This window comes from Gordionus sp. m RMFG-2023, chromosome 1 (assembly GCF_954871325.1).
Source record: "Gordionus sp. m RMFG-2023 chromosome 1, tfGorSpeb1-WG-v2, whole genome shotgun sequence".
NCBI lineage: Eukaryota > Metazoa > Nematomorpha > Gordioida > Chordodea > Parachordodidae > Gordionus > Gordionus sp. m RMFG-2023.
The window spans coordinates 69,673,431-69,692,407 of record NC_088775.1 but is presented as its reverse complement, the minus strand read 5'-3'; the positions used below and the strand labels follow the sequence as shown (position 1 = coordinate 69,692,407).

Below are 18,977 nucleotides of genomic sequence, written 5' to 3'. Positions count from 1 at the left end.
AGGTCTAGACTACATGTGGACTTAAAGATCTCCAACTCCAATAAAATTTATAGAGGGAAAACCAACCTAATAGTGCTTCCCTGCCATAGAGAAAATTCCTGGATACGGCTATGAGATAAAAGAACAAAAGAATAATTATTGTTTAGTGTGTAATAATTTTGCATACAATAAAATTCATTAATGATTATTGTTAGATACTAATCACAATATGATGCTAACCTAAATAGATATAGTAGAATTAAAATTATTTTATTTAAAGGTGATTTTAATAATCTTGTTAGTTTACCTTAGCTCTAGGAATGGACATCAAACACGGATCCCATGAATAAATTAATGTGACTTCTTCTTTCATTAAAAAATGATTTTAATGCATATTGTAAACATCATGTTGTTAAGACATAAAATATGTTTATTAATCAAGATAAAATAAAATATAAATATTTTATAAAGTGACACATTATTGGAAGATGATTGAAAATTAATAGAAGAATAAATTTTTAAAAAGGTAAAATAAAAAATTAAAAGGTGTAACTGAACAAATAAAAATAAAAACGTTTATAATATTTTATTTTTTTTAAGTTAAATTTAATTGATTTTTTTTAAATAAAAAAATACTGTTATATTTTATAAATTTGTAAAAAAAAAAATCGAATAAAAATTCATAATTTTATTAATAATTTATTTTTATTTTTTGATAGACCAAAAAGGAGTTGGGATAGTTTTTTTTGGATGTCGGCCTTGACCAAAGGAATGGATCTAAATTTAACTTTGAAGTTATTTTCTTATTTCTTTAACCGATAACTTTAATTATTACCTTAATACATTCAAATTATCTAAGCCCGTAAAAAAAATAATAATCTACTAATATATAAAACAAACAAATAAAGAAAAATAATAGCCATCTAGTATGATATAAAGGTAATTCGATTTAATAAATCTCAATGAAGATAATTTTCATAGAAGCGTATTCCCCTGACTCCGTGTCTAAAAAGTGTTTTACAATACTTTATAGACCCGGGTTAGCAAATTTTAAAAATTAAACCATTCATATTGTGCGCTTTTTATTTTGAAAAACCTAATTTTACCGGATTCGAGGTGGCAAACTTGTCAATGGCGGTAACCTGATTTTTAGAGTGTTTTTATTATAATCCCGCTGCCATGCACTGGTTATCTTCGATTACGAAAAAGTAATTCGTTTCAAAGTCAAGCAATTTATACAATGATTTAACCAAGGTTGACTCAATTTTATAAATATAATTATGCCAAAATCATGTCATGAAAATGGATTTTGATTCTCTTTATAGCTATTTTCTTTATATATCACAAGAAATTTCGAGAGTAGTATTTATTAGCGTAAAACAAGACTCATAAGCGACATTTATATGTCCCATGCGTATATATTAATTTGGGCTAGCTACCGCCCTCAATGAATTATAAGATATTTCAGTAGGCAAAGTTATAATCAATGAGGAAATATCTTAATTTTCAACTAAATCTCCTCCTTTTTATAAAATTCTAAAATTCCCGTTTCACTAATAAAATATTAATCAGAATCAGGGATCCAAACCGAACCTGAACCGTTAAAAACCTGTATTTTTTATCGAACCTAAACCGAACCTAAACCTCTAAAAAATTTCTAGCCGAACCTGAACCGAACCGCTAAAATGCCTCTGAACCGGTTCGAGTCTCATAATTTTATGCTTATAAAATAATGTGTAAGTTATTACTAGTAGTATATTGCAAATATTTTAATTATAATCAAATTGTTTTAAAAATTATTATCAATCACATTTGATTGATAAACGTCAGTCATAATTTTTATAAACTTTAGTGTATTGCCATTTTGCAATATTTTAATATTTTAAGCTTATAAATTATAATGAAAAAAATTAAATCTAATATATAAATTATTTACATATAGTATTATATATTAGATAGAGAAAAAAAAATTAAATTATCTGATAGAAAGGGGCAAAAAATATCTATTGTATCTTGACACATCAAATCTGATATCATACTGGCAATGCCAGCTACCCAAGTTAGTGTGGAAGGATGTTTTTCAACAATTAAATTTATATTATCTCCTTAGATGTAATTTGAGTGAGACGAATTTTGAAAATATATTAATTGTGCAGCTTAATAAAAAAAATTTAAGTAATTGTTCATATTTAAATTAATCATTGATATATTTATTTGTTAAATTTATAAATTATATTATTTTATAATGTGCAATTAATAAAAATGATGGTTTTTATTTTAATTATGAAATAAAAAAAAAATTTTCCTGATACATAATCCTAATGTAGGTTTGAATACAAATGTGTTCAAACCGGTTTTTAGAGGTTCGAACCGAACCGATATTTTTATTTTTTGCGAACCGAACCTGAACCTTAAACCATTATTTTTATCCAAACCTGAACCTGAACCGAACCGATCGTACATAATAGAAATTCATTAATAATATTATAAATGTGCAATTTTTTTTACTAAACATAGGTCTACTAGACCCAAAAATTATTTTGATTTTTAAAAATTTGAAATTTAAAAATTTTTTTGCCCATCCTTAATAACAATAAAAATAATAAGCATATTTTAAAAATTCTTCCATTTGGGTAGTTGGAAATAGTTGAAATCAAAATTTTTGAAAATCATATATGTCTAAAAAACTCATGTTTAGTGAATTAGGTTTAAAAGATGTTTGTTTTTTTAATTTAACGCAGGAATGCGAACCCGGCAAAATTTTTACCTGGGTTTGGTTCGGGTTCGGTTTAAGGTAAAAAAATAATAAGTGGGTTTGGTTGGGGTTCGGTTCAGAGAAATATTTTTGAACCCGGGTTTGGTTGCGGGTTCAGCTCGGGTTTAAGAATTAATGATAAAAAAAATTGTATATTTAAATCATAATTAAAAAACTAGATATAAATTTGGTAAAAAAATAAATTTTTTACTTTATTTATAGGCAAAATATAGTTAAAAATACAAAGCAAAAATGTATCAATTATAAAAATTTTATTTAAACGTATTTCTTTAAATTAACAATATCCAATATAATAATTTTTACTTTGACTTGTTCACTTTTATTTTCCTTTAATTAATAATCTTTGAGAATTAGATAAAAATTAAAAATAAATGGCGTAAATGAATTATTGTTTAAAATTTATTAACCTCCAATAGAAATCTTTGAGAATAAATTTTTAAAAAATTAAAATGACGTAAATGAGTTAAGTTAATTAAAATTTATTAACACTTCACTTAATTGGAAATTTGAAAATATTATAAAATCTCAATTAAATTATTAATATTTGTATTTACAATTATACAAATATATCTTATAAACTACACTGAAACCGATTGAACCTGGGTTCAGTTCGGGGTTTTGAATATAAACTGGGTTCAGATTTTTTTTAAAAACCCGGGTTTTCTTTTCCGAGTTCGGTTCGAATTTTATATTCATGAAGGAAGGAGAATAAACAAACGAATTAACGGTTTGACAAACCAAAAATATTGGATTTATAATTATTTATTTTTTTTATTTTCAAAAGAGGCCATCTCTTCATTCAAAAAGCTCATCAAAATGTTTTAAATATTGCTTATAAATATTTTTCTCAAACTCAAAAGTCAGTGATTACAAGAAGGGAAAACCTAATAAAGTCATTTATGGTTTAAAAAAAATTCTTGAGTAAGTTTATCCGTTTAAACAACAATAATATTCCTGTAATGAATGGTAAATTCTAATTATTATAAATTAATTATTTTTCTATATTTTTTTTATAGAGAAGCTAAATAAAACTATATAAGAGCTTTTTTTTTATCTAATTTTCAGATTATTATAAGATAATTTAATTATAAGAGTTATTCTCTTATTTATTTTTTTCCTAAACAAAAAAGAGCTAAAATCTGTTATAACCATTTTATATAAAAATCTTAAAAAAAGTTTTAAAAAAAATTATAAATACATTTTCTTTAATTAAATCACACAAGGCTATAAAATAAATTGCATTATCTTAAAACTTTCAAAACAAACTTTTTATTAAAAATCACATTTTAAATATAAAAATCCATCAACTATTTGTGAGTGTGATGGTCAGATATCTTCAGGAAGGATTTATTTTTATTATTGAGTTTAGTATAATTGTTTCATAAAAATATGGTATTTATAAAATAATTCTGATTTTTTTTTGTTTTATACTTCAACAACGTGATAAGAATAACAAATAATCTGATTTGTAATTCGATAATATTTTGTTAAAATATTGTTGAATATGTATAATTGTATAAATGATGTGTCTTGTGTGTATGATAGAACGTTACATAAATTAATTCTTATCAGGCGCGTACGCAGGAATTTGGTCTGGGGGGGGATAATAAAATTTTTTAAGAAATATTATTGTTTTTTAAAAATATCAAGCATAAATTTATTAGGACTAATAACTATTTCTAATACACAATTTTAAATTTATGTGAATTATAAAAAAATTATATGTAAAGAATCACTAATGACCCAAAATAGAAATTTGAATTTTTTGAGCCTTTACACAAAAAGTTTCTTAGGAATAATTGCATTTTATATATATTTACAATGTAAAATCCAATCTTCGTTGTGATTGAGCTAATTTTTCAATTATCTCATCCTTGCTTGTCGTCAAATGCCTATGAATATTCAAAAGATCCAAACCTTTCTATCTACTTTCAGATGTTGTACTTCTTGGTATGTTTTTCAGAGACCTGCAGGCCCGGCCCCCGGGCTTAACAGTATTTTAATTTTTTTAAATATACCCGGGCCGGGCCCGAAATTTTTTTAAAAAACACCCAAGCCGGGCCTGAAAATTTTATTTTAAAAAAAGCCGGGCCGGGCCTGAAATTTTTTTAAAAAAAAGCCGAATCGGGCCTAAAAAATTTTTTTAAAAAAACCCAGGCCGGGCCGTAAAAAATCTTTAAAAAAATCCGGGCCGTGCCCTGAATGGTACTTCTGCAGGCCTCTGTTTTTAAAAAAGAGAATATTCTCTCATTAGTTTACTAATGGGAAGAGTTTATAAACCCTTTTAATACATTGGGAATTTAATCTAAAATGTGTTTAAAATAATGCAAAGCATCCATAGCATTTTTGAGACTATATCAACCATTGTTAATCTTATAAACATAGTTATTCAGCTAGTAAGGTATCATAAGATACTTTAACATTTTCATAATAAAAATCTAACAAATATTTTTTTTTCTATCACCATCTGAAAAAGGTTGGAAAGGCTTTTGTGGAAGTAATATTTGCAGATTAGTAAGTGTTGCATGATGAATTAAAAATTCATTTATTTGGGTTATAAATGTATCTGTATTTAAGATATACTCTTCTACCGATCCTATATTAATGTTTTAACGATGAGCTTGCCTTGTTACAAGTCGAGGGAGACAAATATTAAACACATATAGCTCTGCTTTTGACTCAACAATAAAATATGAAATTCTTCATCAACATTAGCCCTAATTTCCTTGAGTTCTGATAAAATGCTCTCCGCTATTCTCATCTTCTTAATCAAGTCAATGTCATGTTATTGAAAAGTAATACCTAAAATAGTTGTATAATTAAATAATACATTCTAATGAGAAATAAAATTTGGAATAAGAATTGAATCCAATAATTTTCTTGCTACTGAGGAAATAATTCTTTCAGGCCATTTTGATATTAAGTAATAGCAAATAATTGGCTCTTCTAACTCCTTAAAAGCTGTTACTGCTTGATGGCAGAGACTCTATCTCGTTGGACAAGGTTGCAATTTCTTTTTCCCTGTTGGACAAGAAGTTTCAGAAATAATAATTATTTGACTAGAAATTTGAAAATGGTAGATAAATATTACGCCACTAAAAATTTGAAAATAAAAAGTAAATATTACGCCGGAAAACTTGAAATCGAAATTAATTGATAAAATAACTTAATAGATAAATGTGATAATAAATGTAATTAAATATATATTTAATATGAGATACCAATAAATATTAACAAATATAAATTAATATAAACAATAATATTTTTGAAAAATATATCCGGCATCTGCATTTTTTGGCTTTGGGGGGGGGGGGGGGGGGGATTTGCCCCCCCCCTCCGCTGAGTACGTCAATGATTTTTATTTATTTCAATTAAGGATTTATAATTTTTTAAATAAAATTTCGGATTTATAATATAGATACGTGGTCAGGGATCTAGGCACCATACCCAGCTAAACGGGAATATCCCTATGACTCTGGTTTCATTGCTTAAGTCCCAAATAAAAATGATATTGCATCTTTCCAGCTATTTGAACTTCACCCAGTTATAATATGGTGTAATTTTCACTTAAAAAACATAATTATTTACAAATTATATCAAATACTAATTTTAGAAAACAAAAATGATCAAAGCTCTTGATTAACCATTTTAACTTAAATATAATACTACTAAGTAATAACAGGGCATGTGAAATACTTTTCAGCAGTAAATAAACCTCTTTTGATAGCTTTACCCTATCCTATAAAATATGCATTCCCTCATCTGAGAGAAAATCTTCGAGTATCTTTGAAGGGGATGTGCATGCTCTTACCGCTAAAGATATTCAAGGCCTTTTATATTTTAAAAAAGTATTTTTCCATATTAAATTTTTAAGACTATCCGATTTATATTTGTGAAAAAAAATTCTAAATTTGAATTAATACGGCCCGACCTAAAAAGTGTGCACAAATTGCCAGTCCAAAATAAAATTTGGACAACTTTCCGAATAAAAAATTAGGGGGCCAGGATGTGAAGGACTCTAAGCACTTTTTAAACGTCCATAAATTCTAAAATTATTTATTTTACATAAATATATAAAAAAATACCTGGAGCAGAGTGCAAAACCTGACTCCGGGCTGGGAATTTTTTTAAAAAAAATTAGGGTCTTGCAAGCATGATTTTTCCTAAAATTTTGATATATATTATTAAATTTCAAGCGAATATTTTAATTTTAATTAATACTATTTGAAAATAAATTACAATAGGCCTGGAAGTTATTTATGATATGATCAGGCACGTAGCCAGAAATTTTCTAAAGGGGAAAAAAATGATTAAAAATTTATTCGAATTATTTATTAGAACTAATTATCATATAAAATTTATCAGTGGCCCCTAAATTTTCTAAGTGATGGAAGCTGAATACCTCCTTAAAAATTACTCTACGAAAAGCAGTGAATTATTTTATGACACCCTTTTGGGCAATACATGAGCTAGTAGGAATGGTTAATAAATATTCATATAAAATTAAATTTGGGAAAGCAGAAAAATTTTAAAGTAGACGATAAGGTATAAACGATAGATTTTCCAGTCTTAATCATAAGTTTCAGAATTATTATCATCATCATCATCAGAAGAAGAAATAATGTATTAATATAAATATTTTTTTTTAAATATTTACAATTCTCAGAATCTGTTTAGATTCTTTAGCCTCTTGATCATGTATAATAATTACATCCCCTGTTTTAGCATCATACAAATATTTCGAAACTTCAACATTTCTTCAAAAATTTGAACTTAAATTTAAATCGTAAAATTCACAGATAGATATCCTCGATATCATCTTTGACGATTGTCTTTACCGCCATTCCCTTTGGTTAAAAAAATTATGTTTGATTTAGAAAAATCTTTAATTCCTCATTAAATCTTTCATTAAACCAAGTGCAGCATAATACACGCTGGTTTTAAAGCTAAAATAAAATATTTAATAATGAAAGTAACATCTCTCCTTTTTTGGATTGTAATGTTTGAAATCTAACACTTTCAAAATATAAGACAGAAACCTCCCTTCATAAAATCTTGTGCCTTTGTAAAAACATTCACAAATTTAGTGTTGTTATCTATTAGGATTAAAAAATAATACAAGACAATATTTAAATTATACTTCTCAAATTAATCAGGCAATCTTTTGACAATTGAATATGATTTATTGCAAAGCCTATATCCTTTGAAATGGTTTGCAATTTTAAACAACCATGCTTGTTATCAACAATATTTTATCCAAAACATAAAGTGATAAAATAAAATAAAATTTTTTTATTTTAAAAAAATAGCACTAGCCATGGTAGATGTGGCAGATTCTTTTAAATTTTTGCTCTCAAGGTATTTTTAATATATTTTGCTAACAAAGCTATTGCTTCTGATTTCGAAACATCATATGTACATCAACTATAATTGAAAAACACCTGTTAAAAATTTAATTTTTTATAACTATATTTTTCATGGTTTCAAATGAAAATATTTATATTATATGACAATAGATTAGAATTTAATTTGGATTATAATAATCCTTTTTGTTTTTTTCTCCCTTCTTTTTTCTTCATTTTTTTGAATATACAATCTGAGGAAAGGTTCCGGTCTTTAAAAGCTACTATTTCAAAGCTTTTCTTTATATCGTTAAATTTTGTTTTTAATTTTTTATTATCTATATTGAAGAAAAGGTCCTCTTGCCAAAATATACAATAATATTAATAAATTTGGAAAACTTTTAAAATATATATTAAGCAAGCAATGCTTCCATTATATTTCTTGAAAAGTTATCTATAAAAATGGATATTTGATACCATTTAAAATTCTAAATTTAATTGGCCATCAAATACATTTATATCCAATGAAAAAAATTTAGCTAAATATTTATTTTCAATATCAACATGATATATCCTCAGATAAGAAAGAGTTATAAGATATATTATTTGTAAATTCGATAGAGCTAGATGATACACAAATCGTTCATTGATTTGAGTCAATATTAAATCCAAAAGAAGAATAAAAACGTTATTTTATAGCAATCTTTCTTTGAGTTCTAGTTAATGTTGGAACGATTTGTTTGTCGGTGAGAGTAGAGGCTTGTGAATCTCAAAATTATATAAATCTCAAGAAATTCCTAGCTAATATTATCTCTTGGTTTTCTAAGTTGTAATATAATCATATTTTACATTCTCATTAGTGATCTGCAACGGGCCTAATTTTTCAAGCCCGGCCCGGCCCGAATTTTTTTAAAAAGTTTTGCCGGCCCAGCCCGTACCTGAATTTTTTTTTAAGAAAATTTACCGGCCCGGCTGGAACTTATTTAAATATAGAAATTAATTTTTATAACTACTCAAAATAAAAGACATGTTATATGGCGTCTAGTTCTATAAAATAAAATAAAATTTTTATTTTCCATAAAAAATTCAATATAAAATTGATAAATTTAAATATATTTTAATAAATTTCCAAGGCCCGACCCGACCCGAAGGCCTACTTTTGCAGATCCTAATTTTCATAACTTCAGTGAAATCCATTTTTTTGAAAAACATTGCATAAAATTGTTGTATAATAAATAATATATTAATTTTTTTCTTCTTTTTTTCTTCTTTTTTTCTCTTTAGCTTTCACCTTTTCTGGTGGTAAGCTCCTTCAACATCTTTTTCCACTTTATGTTATTCATACAATCTCTTTTATCTAATTTATACTTCTTTATATTGGCTCTAACTTTATGGCCCCATTCAAGTTTTGACCTTCCTCTTTTACGTTTGCCCATTACTTCCAAACTCTCAACCTTATTTCCTTTGTAGTTCATAGGCCTTCTCATTGTGTGCCCATACCAACTAAGTCTGTTTACCATTAACTTAGTCTTAATGGGCACTACCTTTAAACTCCTTAGTATTCTTGTACTGCGCACTTTATCCTTTCTTGTTACCCCAGCAATCATCCTCAGCATTCTCATCTCCATAGTTTGTAGACTTCTCTCGTCTGATTCCTTGGTTGACCATGTTTCCGAACTATATAGAATAGTTGGTTGTACTATGGAACTGTAAATTTTCCCCTTTAATTTGTGTGGGATTTTTTTGTCAAATAGCACTCCAAAATATCTCCACTTTAACCACCCTTGATTAATTTTACTCTTTATCTCTTTTTCTATTGTGCCGTTTGTTTGTATAGTGGAGCCCAAATATTTGCAGCTTTCAATTGCCGATATTTGCCATTCATTTGTATCAATACTCTCTGTTTAATCTCCTCCTATCACCATATACTCCGTCTTTTCTCTATTTACTTTTAGTCCGTGCTTTTCTAGGATATTTATCCAACCCACTAATCTTTCTTTCATTTCATCCTTGGATTCGGCAAGTATCACAATATCATTTGCAAATATTATATTCCACGGGTTTGAGGTATAGACTGTGCTAATACATCTATTACTGTAATGAGGAGAAGTCAGCTGATAGCCGACTCTTGATGAACCTTCGGCTATTGTGAAGCCTGCTGAAGTACCTGTTGTGCTACGGACCATTGTTGTATGACCCATATACATATCCTGTATTATTCTTATATATTTTCGGGAACTTTTTGTGGCGTAGCGCCCACCTGATAAGTTTTCTTGGAATTCTATCGAAAGCCTTTTCTAGATCGAGAAAGACCATGTATAGCTTTTTGTTCTTTTTCCTGTATTTTTCACTCATTTGCCTAATTGCGTGGATAGCATCAGTTGTTGATCTTCCAGGCATAAAGCCAAACTGAGTCTATCCTATTTCGATTATGTCTCTTAATCTTTTTTCTATTATTTTTTCGTATAGTTTTAGACAGTGTAACATTAGTTTTATGCCCCTGTAATTTTGGCAATTGTGTGGATCCCCGTTATTTTTGAAGATACTAGATAGCCTTGCCTCCATTTTTGGGGAACCTCTTCATTTCCAAGTATTTTAACAAATTTGTGAGGAGATGTATTCCATCATCTCCTAGTGCTTTAAGGCTTTTTATTGGAATATCGTTTGACCCATAGCTTTGTTGTTTTTCATATGCTTGAGGCTTGTGATTATTTCTTGTTCTGTTATAGGTTGTACAAGGTTTTGATATGGGGAGTGTTCGCCTAGATGTAGTATGTGGGGATTAAAGTTGAGAAGCTCCTGAAAATATTCTTTCCATCTATTCATTATTTCTTTTTCCTTTATTATCAATTTCCCATCTTTATTCTTGATTACTTTCGGAGCTCTATTTATATCCCTAAAATTATATTCACCCTGTTTGGCTAATCTGTATATTTTATTTTGCCCTTCTTTGGTATGTAGTTCTTTATACATGTCATTGTATGCCATAGATTTGGCCCTAGCCACCGCCTTTGTAGCTAATCTCTTGGATTTTTTGTATCTTGTCTTGTCATCTGGGTTTTTGGATTTGTACCATATTTTATAAAGGGCTTTTTTCTCCTGTATAGTGGTTTGTACCTCTTCATTCCACCACCATAGTTCTTTGTATGATTTGTTACCTCCCCTAGTCAAGCCTAGTGTCGATTAGGCATTGTTTATTAATCTGGATGAAAGGTCTGTCCACATTTTTTCAATGACTTGTGAGGAGTCTATTGTTTCAATGTTTGCATTGATTGCATATATTAAAACATCCCAATTAGAAAAATTTGCAGCCATATTAAATCTAATTATGTATCAGTTTTAGATGAAATTTCACTTTCAGGTGATTCTGATATTTCTCTGAAGGCATACAACAGGCTCTTCTAGATTCAAAAATGCCTGCTTTATGCCGATGGTTCCATTTTGTCGTGCAGGTTTTTTGCAGATTCTTTTTTCCTGTAACACAAGAAGTCTTTCATACACTCTATAAATTTTCTAATCAGTTTTTATAAATAGATTTTTTTTTGGTTTATAAAATTTTCTTATATCAATCAATGTTTAAGGTAAATTTTCGTTAGATAAAATATTAATATACAAGAAATTAATATTTAATTAATTTTAACTTTTTGCTAATATTTAGAATAGAATATATTTGAAATAAAGACTTCCAATTCACGATTTATGAAGCCTTTTATATTTTTCAAAAATTTTTGATATACCCCCTCCCCCAAACTGGCTATGCGCCTGAGCCCTTTTATATTTTATCAAAAAAATTTACATGGCTAAACGCTTGGATATGATCCAATTACAAATACAGATATAAACCATAATTGATTTATAAAACGGTTGTTATAGAACTAGATAGCTATCCATAGAGGAGAGATATAAGAACCTTGGAAAAATTTAGATATATAAATTAAAAATGTAATTGTCTGAAATTTACAAAAAGATTTAAAAGACCGGAGTCGACTTTTCGTAAAACTTTGGCCGGGCTGGGCAACTTGTGCAAAAATTATTAACGAGCCAAATCGGGACGGACTTTGCAGACCTCTAACTTTAGAGTAATTCAAGCCATCTCGGAGCAATATGAACCATTTTTTGAGACTATTTTTAACACATTTATATTTATTTTTAATTTTTCTTAACCGTAAATACCGATTTTTTTGAATTCATTTTTGCTTATTTTCTCTTTAATTTTTTTTTAGAATGAGGGAGAACTGGCTTCGGAGGATAAAATGTTATATAGGCTCTAATTATAAAATTTTTGAGCTCTTTATAGAATTAATTGCTTATTTATCAACCTTAAACACCATGCTCTAAGTTCTCCATAAATAACTTAAGGCTAGATATCATTTTCAGTTTAAAAAATAGATATTCATAAAATTAAAAATATAGATTTTCTACAAGAGACAAATATATACTAAATATTTCTTTTATTAATATAACAATATAATAATATAATGCAATTTTAAAAATAATTTTTAGGATAAAAATTAGAGCCGTGTATAGAACCCATTTTTGGCGGACCGCACCCAAAATGCCAAGATATTCCGATTTAAAAATTAGATCTTAGTCCATCCTGCCAGAATTTATTTTTGAAAAATTAGGCCCGAGTCTACCCGACCCAAGCTTATTTCTAAAAATCAATGGAGGTAACTTTAGGAGCTAAAATTTATATTTTAAATCAGGTACGCAGTGATCAATAAAAAAAATTAAGTCTGTTCGCAGTGGGCTTTACAAATCCTGTATTTCTTTAGGGCATTTTTATATAAACTTTAAACTTAAAAATAACAAATACCTAGGTAAAATAAATTCAATCAAAAACGCATGGTCCCCTATAAGTATTAAATGATAGAAAACTGTTTAGTGCTCAAATAGAACATATATGGGTTATACGCTTATGACCCTCTCTTGAAGCTACAGCGTTAAAAACTTGGTGAACTTTTTATTGAACCTAAACTCCATATAAATCAATTATATTTTCCATCCTAAATTAGAGCCAAAGCGCATCATACCGTATGGCCCTCTTTAAAAAAGAATCAGGGGATAGATAGATGAAATGATATAAATATGATAAAATTGGTGATCTGGATCTTTTGAATATATAATAATTGTGGACCGAGCCTGGAAAATTCAATAGTTTTCTATTTATATTGAGATAACGGATTGTTTTTATAAAATTATCGTTGAGAAATCATCAATTTAAAAAATATGAGAATTAGAGATGTGCAAAAGTAGACCCGGCCCGTACCCGGGTCTAATTTTTTTTAAAAAATCGGGTTCTGGCCGGGTTGGGCCTTGGAAATTTTTTAAATATTGAATTTTTTATGTAAAATAAAAATATTTGATTTTATTTATAGAAACTAGATGGAAACTAGATGCCATATAACATATGTCTTTTATTTTGAGTAATTTTAAAAATTAATTTCTATATTTAAATAAATTCGTGCCGGGTCAGATCGGTATATTTTTTTTAAAAAAAAATCGAGTTCGGGCCCGGCCGGAAAACTTTTTAAATCGCGCCGGGCTGTGTTTGAAAAATCAGGCCCGATGCAAATCACTAATGAGAATAAATCTACTAAAAAAAATTTTTGTAACTTAAAAATATAGAAGGTGTAAAGTTTTCGCTTAAAAATCTAAAATATCAAGGTATATAAAATGTATTTATACATAATATATACTGCAAAAACTTGTCAAACCAACAAGGCCATACAAAATATAAGCAGAGACAAACTGTCCATTTATAATTTTTATAAATAATTATTGATTTGTGATAAGCTAAAAAAATATTACACAATTGTGCAATTTGAATTATAGGCCATTCTGATAGCTAAACTTTTCTTTAAGGTGTACATCAAAAGATCAAAATTATCAAACCAACCTCATTAATATCATATGTTTCGTTAACATTTAAATCTTCCGTGAATCATTAAAATAAAAACTTAAAATATATTGCTACGAGGTTATAAATTATAATGAATGTCTTTTCAACATAATGTATATAATACAAGGCAATAATGGGAGTTCTGAAATTTAACATTAAACATAATAGCCAATTATTTTTTTTAAATGTTATTGTCCAAAAAATGATATAACTTTGACGTAAAATCAGGTTATAGTAATGATCATTAATCAAACATATTTGACATCTTATCCTACAATATTCAATGAGATGGTCAAGCCAAAAATGGATTTTATTGATCACTTAGGTGATGTATAGCTATGCAAAGGTTGGTCACCTTGAAAGTGTTGTAAATTATGTAAAATTGTGTTTGGTTATGCAAATCGTTTTGTTTTTTTTGGGTTAAATTATATTTTTGTAATATTCGTTTTCAAGTTAATAGTTATATTATATTTTTTAACAAACAATCTAGTATAAGAAAGTAATTTTTGTAATATTCAGATTTTAGAAACGAAATTGTACTTTATTTTTTTAATTTAAAGATGAATTGGATGTTAAAGGAATTATTAAAAAATTTGAATATTTGTGGGATAAAAAAAGGAGATATAAAGTATTGATATACAAAATTATACTCACTATCATTTTTTTTGTAACTAAATTCACATTCATTGGATTTATTATATATTGCTCTTAAATTAATTAATTAATCCCAACATAGAATTTCTTTCTCTGGATGCCCATAGTAGGATGCAAAATGTTTTTTTACAAATATATTTTTAAAATATCAGGATAAGCTGGTTAGCAGAGATCTGCAAAAGTAGGTTTCTCCCAATATTTAAAAAAAAAATTAGGACCAGGCCGAGCTTATATTTTAAAATAAAATTGATATATGTTAAATAAAATTGATATATTTTTAGAATTTTTTCAAGAAACAAAACGGCTATATTTTTTTAGAATGATCAAAAACTCGATTATGCAAAGTGTAGAAATATAAAACTATATTAGAAAAAAAAATTAATATCCATATTTAAATAAATTCTGAGAGCCGGGTGGGTAAATAATTTTTATTTCGGGTAGGGTTATTCGGAACAAATAAATAATTTCTTTCGGGATCGGACAGGTTGGGCTTATAAAATTAGACCCGATGTAGATCATTACTGGTTAGACTAATAATTAAAATGATTCCAGATATTTAACCAAATTTGAATAATTTTTCAGTATCAGTATTTGGTTATTCGTTGACTGGGCAATTTATATACATATTTTCCTCGTGGGAAATTCTTATTATTTTTCTTAATTCACATCATTTCCTTTGATTATTACCTTAAGGGTATTAGATTGTTTATGTAAAAAAATCGCATATAAATGATAATTCTGAAACTCGAATTGGTAAAAATAATAAAACTTATATATTTTTGAAATCGACAAAAAAAAATAAGAAATGTATAAAATAAAACCAATCAAAGATAATTATCCTCAAACCAGAATTAGACTGAAAATGATAATATTTAAAAAATATTGAATTTTAATTGAATAATAAAATAAAATGATAATTGTGAACTCCTTTCCAGAATTGTTTCCATAAACTTTCTGAACAAGAAATAATAAATCAGGTAAAAATATTAATAATAATGTTTTTTAATATTGAAAAAGAGGGCAAGTTTTTAATTCATTAATTTCTAAAACGTTAATTGCTTCATCTCTACCAATTTCTACTTCTTGGACAACCGAAACTACAATGAAACGTGTTAAAAATTTTTTAGATCAATAATATGTGATCTACTGATGAAATATAATATTGATACTGACTATAACGTACCTCCCCCCCCCCAGAAGTTACTATCCTGAAATTTGGAAATTTCAATGGATGGTGCAATTATATGATAAAATTATTTATGCAAAAAAATCGACTTTACTAAAAATGCCAGATACAAGGATTTGCAGTGCAGTCGATGATATATATAACCATAAAAAGATGAAAACTTGAATATAGGCTTTATTAAAAAACTATATACTAGAAAGAATTAAACAGTGCTAAAAAAATTTAACGTATATTGGGCATCTTGCTTCAATAAATGCAAATAAAGGATAGTGTCAAAAGTTTACATTTAAATAAAATTAGTTCAATCTTTAAAGAAAACTGAAAAAAAATAAATAATTAATTTAGGTACATTTAAAAATAATGTAACTTTAAATGAGACTTTAAAAAACAAAGTAATTCCATTGTTTTTTTTGATCCCCCCCCCCTTTCAATTTTAGAGATATTAAATTATATATTAAGAAGAAAATACCATATAAGAAGAATGAAGCTTGGCACGAGACAGATTAAGCTCATCTTCGATCCGTTTCCAATTAATATGGGGTAAAGTCGTGTAGCAAGAAGGATCACCTCCGTAAACCGATTTCGACGAATAATCATTACCATATTTTTCGGAAATTTTAAGATATTTTCCGCTTCCATCTGTACTATCAGCGCTAAGATTACAGCTCAGAATAGGGCCGGAACTAAGACTAGTAGTGTCCCGAGAACTAGTAGAGGAGAATGAATCGGTGATTCGACTATTCTCGATATCGTTACTATAATTTAGGTAATTGTCTTGATTATTGGTGATATATGAACCTCCAAGGTACCGATTGGAAAAGTCAACGTTCGCGCAATTATGAACATTTTTGGCGGGTATTTCTTTCGAAGAAGATGTCGAAGAACGCAGAGAAAGCTGGTCGGGTGGACTATCGTCATAAAATCCACTATCGAGTATAGTTTTTAGGCGAGGCGAATTTCCTATATTGAGGTGAGATTCGGCTTCAACCACATTCTCCATTTTAGAAGCAAGTTAAAAAAAATTTAAATCATATTATTTATAAGTGATTCAATTTATCTTTTGATAATACTGTTGAGATTGGGAATACTGCCCTTAGTCTTTTGTTATGCTTCTTTCCATATAAGATAATTTTTACGGTAAATGTGTTGAATTTTTTTATCTAATTTATATTTATTTTATTCGTTTGGAGAATAATCTCTTTTTTTTAATTGCAGCCAACGAAAGACATATTAATTAGATTAAAACTATGCCATTATCATGCTTGAAATGGGCAGTGATTCATATTATAATAGGTTGAATTTAAATGGGATTATCCTTTTCTTCTTCATTTCATATGACTATATATTTTTTTTTAAATAAAAAATTTGTAAAATTAACACTTTTAGAGAAATTTAAATTCAATTATCGGTTTTAATTTGATTAGATCTTTTTATATATCAAATGAGATATATTTATTTAAATTTTTCATATGATATGAAAAAATTATTTGAATTTCTCGAAATAACACAAATGCTAATATTTTTTTAATATAATATTGAAAAAATAATCCGTTTTCTGATTTTGCAACGAGAATCAACAATCAAGATTATTTTAAAAAAATATAATATTTATTATTCCTAGTGGAGTAACAATTTATGAATGAAGGGCTTACAATTAAAGATCATATTATGTTATGTATTGAACCTTTCTCTATCTTATAATATTTTTTTTTAAAAACTCCCAACTTTTAATCGTTAACTACTCTATTTTTATTAAACACAATTGAAAATAAATTTAAAAAAACTTTAATTTTATAAAGCTATTGATTGATGATAATTAACAGCTGTATAGCATTGTAACTTTAATTATTTTCAATAATCGATGAATTAAGGATGGATGTTATTGTTATTGATTTTAACATTTTCCCAAGGTCCATGTGTCAAATTTATATGCATGAATTAAGTTAAGGTCGACACGGCCTGGCCCGAACCGCCCCACATAAATTTTTGATCGGGCCCTTTATAATTTTTTTGTAAGGAAAAAGGCCATAAACTCTAATCTAACCTTTTAAAAAATTAATTAAAATAATAGCCCAGTAATAAATATTTTGCACAAATTGTTCGGGCCGAGCCGATTAGGTGTTCATTAGATTATAATCTGATTCATTTTTTTAAATATTTATGGTTCAAAATCTAATGAAATCTTGTTGAGGAATTTCAAGTTAATTTTGATTATTAAAATGAAGATCAACAACCATTGCGTCTTTTATTTAAAGATCTTGATTTGTCAGGTGTTCATTCCTGTCCATCCTAGTCATAAATACTTATATAAATAAATAAAATCATTAATGGAGTAATATTGTGAAAAATAATAGAGTTCATAGCATTACTTGTATCTTGCTACACCGACGCGATAATGTTTAACAAGCATATGCGTGCGAGCATTTAAAAAATATGAATAAAAAATGATGGTTTAATTTAAATAGCATAGGCGTAGCTAGGGGAAGACTTGGAAGATTTTGCAAGTTTTTGTAAATATCATTAGGCTAATAAATGATCTTCCAAACAATGACACTTATATTAATTTTCCAGAAAAAAATTATGTAAAAAAGTGTGCAATATTATTTTTAAAAAAGCACCCCCCCCCTCCGACTAGGTTTACAAATGCATGCATATTCATCGCTTTTCAAAAATAATAAGCTAAAAAAATATATACCAATATATTTGCTATTACAGAAAGTAATTGTCATAAGAAGATGGCCTTAAGATATTTGATAAAGGCCAAATTTCAGTTTAAACCTTTTCCTATGCTAAGAAGAATGGCATTCATTAAATGTCGGAGATGGGATTCAAGAATTTAACCGGACACTACCTTTATTATTTCAAAAAGATACTTTACCTTATTCAATAAAATTAAAATTCCTTTTTCTCTTGCAAAAATTTTTCTGAATATGAAAATTATTATTGTTAATTGTAATTATCATTTTTTTCACACTCCGATGTCTTCTAAAACGACTTATAGATATAGATTAGATTATCTTTTACCTCATTTAAAAATTAAATAAATCTTAAAAATTTGTCCATTTAGGGATAAATTAAAAAAAAAATTTTATAAGTGCTAGATTGTCTTTTTTTGTAATTGAATAAAAATGATTTAGC

General features: G+C 27.4%; 1 protein-coding gene across 5 annotated transcripts in view; it reads right to left on the bottom strand.

Annotated features, from left to right (window-relative positions):
- LOC135931120 (uncharacterized) overlaps nt 1-18,977 on the bottom strand; it is a 79,016-nt gene that overhangs the window by 21,152 nt on the left and 38,887 nt on the right. For all 5 annotated transcript variants that reach the window (XM_065468005.1, XM_065468004.1, XM_065468006.1 and 2 more), the window contains one exon: nt 16,309-17,177. In XM_065468005.1, the coding sequence (XP_065324077.1) occupies nt 16,309-16,839 (531 nt within the window). In that variant the 5' untranslated portion in view covers nt 16,840-17,177. The remainder of the gene's footprint in view (nt 1-16,308; nt 17,178-18,977) is intronic.